The sequence below is a fragment of the Myotis brandtii genome, unplaced genomic scaffold, assembly GCF_000412655.1.
Source record: "Myotis brandtii unplaced genomic scaffold, ASM41265v1 scaffold157, whole genome shotgun sequence".
In the NCBI taxonomy this organism is placed as follows: Eukaryota; Metazoa; Chordata; class Mammalia; order Chiroptera; family Vespertilionidae; genus Myotis; species Myotis brandtii.
Window position 1 is genome coordinate 5,020,005 of NW_005355708.1, and position 10,239 is coordinate 5,030,243.

Here is a 10,239-nt window from a genome sequence, read left to right on the forward strand (position 1 = left end):
CCCCCCCACCCCGCATACCACCACCACGTGCCTCTACCTCAAGACCACCCTGATCTCTGTGGAGTTCAACATCCCCGTGCCTGGCATGACACCCCACCCCACCCCACCCAGGCCCTGCCCTCCTCTTTCTCCTCATCTGCTCCCTCTGTAGTACACTAGGCTTAAAGCAAACTTAAAGTAGCAGGGGGAAAATTTTAGACTTAGCAAAGGTTGAGGTGACCTGTTCCGAGTTCTGAGAAGTGACAAGACCAAGGATATGGCTAAGGATGGGTGGCCACGCATGGCCCTGGAAGTTCCTGGTCAGCACACCTGTGCGTGAGAACCCTGAATAGAGTATTGTAAAAGGATGTTTGTGGCTTGTAGAGCATTGTAACAGTTATGATGGATATTTGTGGTTTGTGCAAATAAAAGCTTGCTTGACCCCAAGGCTGCTGCTGCTGTTTGGGCTTGCTCCCTGCGTGGAGAAGTCCGAGGCAGTCACTGGCCAGTTTTTCAATAAATCCTCGCTTGCTGTTTTAGACCTAATTGGAGTCGGTGGTCTTATTCTCGCGAACATTGGTCCACAACACCTCTTGGGCCCCTCTCACCCCTAACAGCTGCTATCCCTCAAGCTCTGTCCTCCACCTTTTCTCTCTCTCTTTTTAAAATATATTTTTATTGATTTCAGAGAGGAAGGGAGAAGGAGAAAGAGATAGAAACAGAAATGATGAGAGAGAATCATTGATCGGTTGCCTCCTGCACGCCCCACATTGGGGACTGAGCCCACAACCCGGGCCTGTTTCGGACCGGGAATCGAACCATGACCTCCTGGTTCATAGGTCGACACTCAGCCACTGAGCCACACCGGCTGGGCATCCACCTTTCTCTTTACAGAGAACTCCCTCCGCCAGGGCACCTGCCTGCACCAACTGCGTCTGGACTCAGGAGAGCCGAGTCCCAGTGCCGGAGTCCCAGTCTCTGGCAGCAAGACCGTCTGACCCTGCTGGGTCCCTGCAGCCACTGGGCCACACACAGTCTGTTAGAAAACTAAAAAGACACATGTGCCAAAATATGAAAATAAAACTACAAAACTGAAAATTAATAAAACTTGAAGTGTCTCCCAAGTGAAACATTTTGTTAACTCCACTAATTGCTAAACCCAGCATCCGAAAAGTTTTCATTACATTTGAACACAATTGGGAGGTTAGGTTTCCTCGCTTTGCAAGAATTCCCACACAGGCCTAACGGCCGCCGAGCTATTACCGCCAATACAGCCAGAGACTCTCAGGGGTAAAATCACCAAGATATGTTCACCTCTTTCCTGGCGAGAACAGGATGTGGTGAAACTCGGTGCTTGCTCTGATGTGGGCTGGGACCTTCGAAAGCTCCAAGACCTTGGAAGCTCTTTGACCTGCCCTGACCCTTGCCGGGCCTCAGCTTTTCACCAGGAAGATGGTCCCCACGGGCCGCGTGGCTGTGGCTCTATCGAGACGAAGGTGCCAGCGCATCTCTGTGCGCAAAGGACGGTCACCTCCGAGCCCTGGTTGCCCTCCAGCTCCACATGCCCGGAGTCAAACTTACCCTCTTCACCCGTCAACCAGCTCCGTCAACCAGCTCCTTCTCCAAACTCCTCGCTGCTACCAACAAAGTCCTCCCTTTCCTGTCACCCGAGCTTGAGACCCTGAGGCAGAACCCTCACTTTACGGAGGACACGAGGGGAGGCTCAGAGAGGCTGCGTCCCTTGCCGAGGCCACAGTTAATGCAGAGGAGGAGCTGGGACAAGACCGATCCCAGGAGGCCCTGCTCCCACCACTCCTGCCTCTGCGGTCAGGTGCTGCTCTGCCCTGTCAGCGCCTAGAGATCAGGCCCCACCGCCAGCTGGCCAAGCAGCGCAAGGGTGCGGGGTGTGGACCCTACACTGAGAGGCAGCTTTGTCTCCAGGCTGCTGGTGGCATCTCACCCAACCCTCAGAGGCCGAACTGGAGGATACTGGAGTGTCCAAAAGGGGAGGGAGCGCTGGGAGTCACTGAGACTGGGAGCTTTCACTGGTTTGCTCCCCGCTGTACCCTCTGCTTTTAACACAGTGTCTGGAACACAGTAATGGCTCAGGAAATGTTTGCTGAATGAATGAATGAAGCCAGAAAGCAATGTAGGGCAGAACAAAGACAGGTTTCAATGTTGGGGTCTCTCCTTCTTTGTAGAAATCGGGAGGTTCAAATCCGTCCTCCACGCTTGCTGAGGGAGCTGAGACAATGACTCCACCCCTCTGAACCCCAATTTCCTCTCTGGAAGGTGAGAACAGCTGTTCTTCCCATTCTTCACTTTACCAGGACATCAACCCTCCCATTCGGCAGGTGGAGAACCGAGGCCCAGGTGCCCCCCAAGCACAGCCTGCGCCTCCAGCCTCCAGCCCACTCACGTTCAGCTCGATGATCCAGAGCAGGGAGATGAAGAGCAGGTCGAAGGTGACAAAGAGACAGAAGGTGCGGCGGACATCAGAGATGGCCTGGCGCTTCTCAGGAGGTGGCAGGAGGAAGTGCGAGGAGAGGCTCTGCTTGTGGGACAGAGACGAGCTGAGGGAGGCCACGGCTGGCAGGCTGCGCTCCAAGTCACAGGACAAATCCCTGGGCAGTTTGTTCATCCTGGTGGGCCCCCACCTCCAGGCAGGGAGGGTGGGGCTCAGCGGCAGAGCTGCGGGAGGAGGTCAAGCCAAGCGGCTGGAGGTCAAGCCAAGCGTCTTAGGGTCCGCCGGGTCCCGTTAACCTCCTTCATCCTTCACACACAGCCCCAGGCGCCCCACTCACTCCCCCAACCTCTGACACACACACCCTCCCACCCCCAGGCCAGGGCCCTCTCCGCCCAAACCCCTCCCAGCAGCCGGGCTTCCAGGTTTGATCACCCCTCTCACTCTCTCCCTTCCTCCCACGCCCTGCAAAGCCCAGCGGGGCCCCAGGTTCACCCTCGCAGGCTCTGGGGTCCTCCCTGGTGTCTGGGGACGTGGCCAGCTCCTGCCCAGCCCCGAGGTTCAGCCTCTGGTGTCAACAGCCGCCCCTTTAGCCCGCCCCCCCCCCACCCCCAGGAGAAGAGGGCCCCAAGCTCTGTTCTTTGTTTTCCAAGCACAAAGCCACATTCCCTCCCAGTAGCCAGCCCTACCCTCCCACCCCTAACCCGTGGCCACTGGGAGGGACTTCCCAGAGCAGAGTCTCCCAGGGCTCTGGGGTGTGGAGGGAGGACATTGCTGTCCCTTCTGCTCCACCCACCATCCCCACCTGAGGCCCCACCACCGTGTCTCTCAACTGGACACTACACCTGGCTCCTAATGGGCGTCTCCAGGCTGCCTCTCTCACCTGGCAACAACCCCTTCTCCACACAGCAGCCAGAGAAAGCCTGCAAAACATCCAGCAGACCTGCCATTCCCAGCCTGCAGGCCTCCAACAGTGGGGCTCCCACCCACCGGTCCTCACGGGCCCTTGCAGTCCAGGCCCCGCGGGTGAGGCTCTGCCATGCTCCTCTCAGAAGCCTCCCGTCTCACCGCTGCCACTCCGGCCTCCTTCAGGGCCCTTCACCCGGGCCTACCGGGGCCGTGGGCCTCGCTCTCTCCCGCCCGCCGCTGTGTGCGACGTCCTTCCCAGCCCTTCCCAACGTCAAGTCGAAAGCCCTCTCCTCGGAGCCCCCCACCCTCCTCTCCCCGGTCACAGTATGAAGTATGTATGTCCTCAGTGGACTCATCACCACCCGAAACGTCTTCTTTATTGTTCTGCAAACTCCATGGGGGCAGGGCCTTCCCCGACGTGGTCACTGCTGTCTCCTAGAGCCCAGCGCAATGCCTGGCACCTACCAGGTGCTTAGTGATTGACTATTGCATAAGCGGGTGACCCAGAGGGGCTCCTGGCCCTCAGCAACGTGCTACGCAGCAGAGAGGACCAGGGCAAACCCTAGAGAAGAAGAGCCAGCCACTCCCTACCCAAGAGCTCCCCTGCCCGCAGAACACTGTGGCCGTGGCCATGCCCGCACAGGCAGGAAGGAGGCTCTTCCTAGTCCACAGATGAGACCGCCCAGCTCAGAGCGGTGGATGGACGTACCCCTCCCTTCACTGCCTGTGCAACTAGGCGGCTGACATTCTTATGAACTCCAGAGACAAAAGGGGCCCCAGCACTCCCTCCCCAGGGCATCCCCATGCAGCCCCCAGGCCTAAGATCCCTGCTCCCAAAGCTCTGCAAGGAACCTCAGAGGCCGTCTCCTGGGCGGGGGAAGAAAAGGCTCCGTCTAGAGCCAGAGAGGCGCTGACTCAGCGAGTGGGGCCTGAGCTTCTAGGACAGTGGTTCTCAACCTTCCTGATGCCGCGACCCTTTAATACAGTCCCTCATGTTGTGGTGACCCCCAATTTCATTGTTACAAATTGAACATAATTAAAGCATAGTGATGAATCACAAAAACAATATGTAATTAAATATGTGTTTCCCGATGGTCTTAGGCGACCCCTGTGAAGGGGTCGCGACCCACAGGTTGAGAACCGCTGTTCTAGGACTTGATCAGGCTCCCAGAGTCTTCTCACTGGGCAGCACCAGGGGGCAGGTTTGGGGGCCAGTGGAAGGGGAGCCCTGGATGTGTGTCTCTGGCCCTGGGGAGGCAAGAGCTCAGCAGCCTTCCTCCTGGTTGGCTGTTTCCTCTAAACGTTGCTGGATCTACTACCTGCCAGTCCCCTCGATCTACGGGGTCCAACACAAGCCCCCAGCTTGTGGCCGGCAGGAGGTTCTGAGCAAGATAGCTCACCCATCCCGGCCTCTGCGCAAGCCCCGATGACGGCTCCCAGCAGGGGCACCAGCCCAAGGCCGCCCCCCAATACCACACTCTTGGGGTCCCCATAACAAGCTCCTCTGGAGGGTACTGAAGGAAAGCTGAGCGCAGCTCGGGAAGGAGACAGAGGAGGGATGTGACAGGCCGCGGGCATGGGACCCACAGCATCTATCAGCAGGACCTGGTGCCAGACGGCGCGCAGCGCATCCCTCACTGTGGCAGGGCCGCAGCTCCAGGGCGGTGACATTTCCTCGTCTCTAATAGCCCTCCCGTCTCCTGTCAGACCCGTCTCCATCTCTCCCCTTCCCTGTCTATCTTTGCTTTCTAAGTGTCTTTGTGCCCCCTCTCCGTGCCCATATGCTGTCGCCCGCCCTGGGTCTTCCTCCCATCTCTCTCCCATCTCTGAGTCTTTCTCTCCTCCCCTTCTCTAGTTTCCTCCTGTTTCTCTCCTTGTCTTCTCTATCTGCCTGCACCTTGCCTGTCTCTCCCTCTTCCCTGTTTCACTTCAGGGCACTATGGCTTCCCCGCTCCCAGGCTGCTCCTGTGTCTGTCTGTCTGTCTGTCTGTCTTTTCCCCTGGCTTTCTCCCTCCTTCCCTCCCTGGGGACAGGACTTGGGTGGCAGCAGCTTGGGTGTGAGAAGCACTCAGAGTGGCAACAGCACTGACACACACATGCAGACATCCCCGATGAAGCGAGAGACACAGATGAGGGCTGGGAGCAGAGGTGTTGGGGAGCCTGGAGCTGCAGACGCAAGGGTGTGCGGAAGCCAAACACGAGGCGTCTGAAGCAAGGGTGGGGGCGGCTGCCCAGAGTCGGAGGGAGTTTCTATTATCTCCCTCCCCCATGAAAGCAGCTCAGAGTCCAAGTAAGTGAGAGCTTGTAACCGAATGAGCTCTGGTCAGGATAAGGCCCGGGTCCCAGTCTGGGGCAGCCACTAATCCCGGGTAACTTCGGGCAAGTCCTTCTCACAAGGAAAAAGGTCCGTAGTTTTCTTAAAACCTCCCTTTTTTAAGCAAGAGAAACTAAAATAAGTTAATCCCTACTTGGAACCTTCCTATATAAAACATAAAAAGAGGACTGTTATGGGTCCCGCCCCAGAAGGTGGCCACAGAGAGCCTCCCCCGTCAGACTTTCTACAAACTCTGGGGTCACCCCTGAGGCACCTCCTTCGCACACTCACTCAGATGATGTCAAAAGGCCTTTGAGCTCCCTCAGACCACCTGTCAGTCCGAGAGGTGAAAACTACCTTGGCCTGGACCTGCCCTTCAGTCCCCAAAGCACTTGTGCTCTGGCCCCCTGGCCCTGGAGGGTGGGAGGTGGCAGGGCCAGCAGAACAGCTAGGCTTGGCCTCCCTGCCACCAGGCCCACCTCCTGATGGGGGGAAGGCAGGCATGAGTGCTGTGAGGCTGGAGCCAGAAGGGCTGCCACCCAGGCCCCTGGGAGCAGCACCTCCCTCCCAACCCCACCGCCTGCTGTCACCGGCCCCTCCCAATCGCCTTCCGAGGTGCCAGGAGCGGAACAGCACGTGTGGCGTGAAGGAGTCCGCCTGAGTTGGCTGCAGGCTTGACATGCATCCTGTGTTTGCAGAAGCTGAGCTGCTAAGGCTTAGGGAGAAGTGGGAAGGAGGGAGGGAGGAAATTGGGGGTTTTATCACCCTAGGCTGGAAGGGAAAGAGGGGTGGGGAGGAAGAGGCAAATCAGGTCTCTGAGCAAGGTGGAAAGCTGAGCCCTCACCCCACCTCACCCCAACCCCCCGCCCCAGGCCCCCAGGAATCACTAGCACTGCCAGGGCAGCGGGAGCCTTGGGTGGGGTCCAGGACGCCCCGCAGACAACAGCAGGCAGCTGATATCCCGGAAAGAGACCTGGACTCTGAAATCCGGGTTCAAATCTCAGTCCGCCCTTAACTAGTTGTGTAATCTGGGCCAAATATCACCGCTCTGAGGTTTGGTTTCTTCAGTTGCATTAAACAAAGGCAACAATAAAATACAGTAAGTCCTCACTTATCCTCGAAAGGTTCTGTGACTTTAAGGGAAACTGTGCATAACGAGACTACTTTTACCACAGGCTAATTGATATAAACAAGAGTTAAGTTCCTACGGCAACATTGTGCGCTATAATGAAAGGATGTTGAACCAAACAACGTTTATTTGAGGACCTGCTGTACTTAATGCCACAGAACTGTACACTTAAAAATGGTTCAAATGCTAAGTATATATTTTACCACAATAAAAAGGCAACAAATTGCCACCTCCTAGGGCTGACATCTATAAGGCAGGTGCTCTGAGATGGAACACATAGCGGGCAAAGCCCTTCAGGTGTATGTGTGTGTGCGGGGAGGGGGGGGGGGGGTTTACACTATAGCGAAGTGTAATAAAATCACCCCAAAAGGCCTTCGTTAAAACCTGAGCTCTCCACGGCACTTGTCCCCCAGACCTATGTGCTTAGCGGTCCGTGTTTAGGCCTGTCTTCTCCCACCGGAATGCAAACTTCATGACAGCAGGGTCTCCCAGGGCTCTGCCCACGGCTGCGTGCCCAGGACCAGGATGGCTCCAGGCTCAGAGCAGGTACTGAGGAAATGTGTTGAAGGACTATTTACACGCTTCCCTCCAGGAGCACATGCGCACATTCACACCCTGCCAAGTCCAGACCACCTCCCCGGAGCTGGGTTCCACCCTCTGCTGGTGTCCCGCCCAGGGCCCAGACACCGCCTCCACTAGCTGGCAAGGGGAACTGGGTTCCTGGATCCCCTCAGGCAGGGTGGCTGCTCCCCTCTCCTTCCCTGAGCCTGGACTTGCAAGGAGAGGTGAGTTAAATTCCTTGGAGAGCAAAGGTCAAGGAGGAAGGACTGAGCAAGACCCCAGCATTACCTGCTCTCTTGCTTTGGGGGGGTAACAGCACTACCCCAATAGTCTCCTGACCACTAACTGCTCCCAGGACCCCGCATGGCCGGCTGGTCTTCCTTCTGTGCCTCTACTCCCCTGTCCTCTCACTCTGGGCTGATCTCCTCCCACTGGGGAAAAATTCTGACTGATGAGAACAGTTCAAATGTCACCTTCTAGGCCAGTGGTTCTCAACCTTCTGGCCCTTTAAATACAGTTCCTCATGTGATGACCCAACCATAAAATTATTTTCGTTGCTACTTCCTAACTGTAATGTTGCTACTGTTATGAATCGTAATGTAAATATCTGATATGCAGGATGGTCTTAGGCGACCCCTGTGAAAGGGTCGTTCGACCGCCAAAGGGGTCGCGAGCCACAGGTTGAGAACTGCTGTTCTAGGCGAAGCTGTCCCTCTCCCCCAGGCTTTCCCAACTCCAGATCTCGGGACTCTGGCTCAGCATTCCCCTTACACACAGCCATCTCTCCTGGAGCCCGCGAGGCCCAGGCCACACCATCCGGCCATGGTACATGCCCAGTAAGTTCACTGCTCTGTGGATCCGCAATGCCCACCCTGCAACAGGGGAAAGGGCATGAGTCAAAAACCCCAGGCTGTCTTTTACTGGGCTGGTCCTTAACCACATCACTCTCTGAACCTCAGTCTCCTCATCTAAATAACGGGGACAGGACAATATAGTGCCCACATCACAGAGCTCTTAAAAGGGATTAGAAATAACACATGCAAAGTGCCTGTGCCTCATTAACAGCAGCTATTACTACCATTAGGGGCCGTGGGTACAGGGCTAGAGGCGGGGCACTGGGCCGGACATGTGCAGGCAGGCCCAGCACACGGCACTGCTGCCCAAACGGAGGGCTCCATCGGTACTGCTGGGGCGGAGGATGGGCTCTGGCTCAGGGAGCTGACCCAGGATGGCACAGATTAGGCCCTCCTGTAAGTCCAGGCTCGATGACCCATGCCCTCAGCCTCGGGACAGTTGGCTGACTGGCCCCTACTCTGCCCCACCCACCGAGGGTTTGGGAAGTTTCCTGGACAAGTAGGAGTTCAAAGAGAGGACATGGCGGCAGTGACAAATGAGATTGCAAAGCCGAGGCCAGAGTCCCGTTTCTCCCTTCCTTCTGGGGAAGTGGACAGGAAAGAGTCAACCAAAACAGAAACTATAGTCATCACTACCCGCTCCCCTCCCCAGCCCGGAGGTTCTGACGGAACAGTTTACTGGAAAACCCTAACAAACGGAGATCCACTCAGCCCTCCTGCCCCCTCCACGTGCCAGGCCCTGTTAAATGGCAGGATGCCCCCAGCTCCGTGATTCTATGACCCTGGCCTCCTCGGGGGCTGGTGAGTCAGGCCCTACCCCAAACCCTTATTTCTGTTGGATAAAACCTGGGGCTAATGAGATCAAGTCCTTGAGGTCAGTCTGGAAAGGGCCAGTCATCTTCCGGGAAAGATCTCAGTCCCCATCAGCCCACTCGAGGGAAGGTCCCCTGCAGGGGTGGGGGTGGTGCCACTCAGACTCCTCCCAGCACCAGCCCTGATGAGACAGAAGCCAGGATCAGTCACTTACCAGCCAGAAAAAGTTCACGATGGGGATACACCATTGATCAGATGTGATGGCCTCCCTGTCCCTTGTCCCGATAATGTGGCTGCTATTTTGGGGGCTAGGACTCTGAGAACACAACTACGGACCCGGAGTCAGGAGGTAGTTCTTAAGTCCCTCATGAGTGACCTGACCCTTCCCTGCCACGTCTCAACTTGCTCATCTATAAAATGGAGCCAACAATCTCTGCCACGCGATAGAACAAGTATGAGCTGTCAAATGTACAGGATTTTTGTCTTACCTGCAAAAGCCTAAGTGTGAGAGAGCCCAAATGAATGCAGCACACACATGCTAGCGCCTACAATGTGCCAGACATGGCTGGTCCCTGGGGACACTCAGCAGGTCCTGGTCTGGTAAGGGAGGCTGACAGATAAATAATAAACAGTGCTACGCTGTGATCAGCGCTTTTAGGGAAGAAGGAACAAAAAGAGGACTGTGGGTTCCAGAAAGAGGAGCATCTGACCCAGGCTCGAGCGCATGAGGTTGGGAAAGCCACAGGGAGCAGCAGCCATCTGACCTAGGCCTTGAAGCATCTATGCATCTATTCCTGGAGGCAAGGAGGATGAGCATTCCAGGCAAGCCAAACAACCTGAGCAAAGGCCCAGTCTCTGGTCTAAAGCACAGACCCTGCCCACAGGCTGAGCCTACCCCAGGGGGCTTGCCCCCAGATACCTGGTACCAGGCCTCTGGACCACCCCAGGGCAAGGTGCCTGCAGGCTCCTAACCCAAGGGGCTCTTCCTCACTTGGCCAATGCCGGGAGCCGGTCCATCCTTGCTGTTTCAAGGGACCTGGCGTATATGGCATACTGTTCTTAATATGTTTGCTCACCTTCTTGGCGCTATGTGTTTTAACCAAGGTCACCTCTCCGAGAAAGGTTGTTTCCCCAGGTAGGGATTTTTCCCTGAAGTTAGGGAGGGGATAAAACCCCTTAACTAAGTGCCAGGCAGGTAGTTAATCACTTTAACTAC

The 10,239-nt window shown here is 56.3% G+C and overlaps 1 protein-coding gene across 2 annotated transcripts in view; it reads right to left on the minus strand.

Annotated features, from left to right (window-relative positions):
- The window catches only part of STARD3 (StAR-related lipid transfer (START) domain containing 3), a 23,595-nt gene that overhangs the window by 10,682 nt on the left and 2,674 nt on the right, over positions 1-10,239 (minus strand). Inside the window, exons 1-2 of one of the 2 annotated variants that reach the window (XM_005861893.2) lie at positions 9,238-9,522; positions 2,399-2,670 (exon numbers count right to left, since the gene is read on the minus strand). In XM_005861893.2, coding sequence (XP_005861955.1) covers positions 2,399-2,670; positions 9,238-9,271 — 306 coding nt within the window. In that variant the 5' untranslated portion in view covers positions 9,272-9,522. Of the gene's footprint in view, positions 1-2,398; positions 2,671-9,237; positions 9,523-10,239 lie in introns of those variants that run through there. The other variant, XM_005861891.2, reaches the window with a different exon arrangement.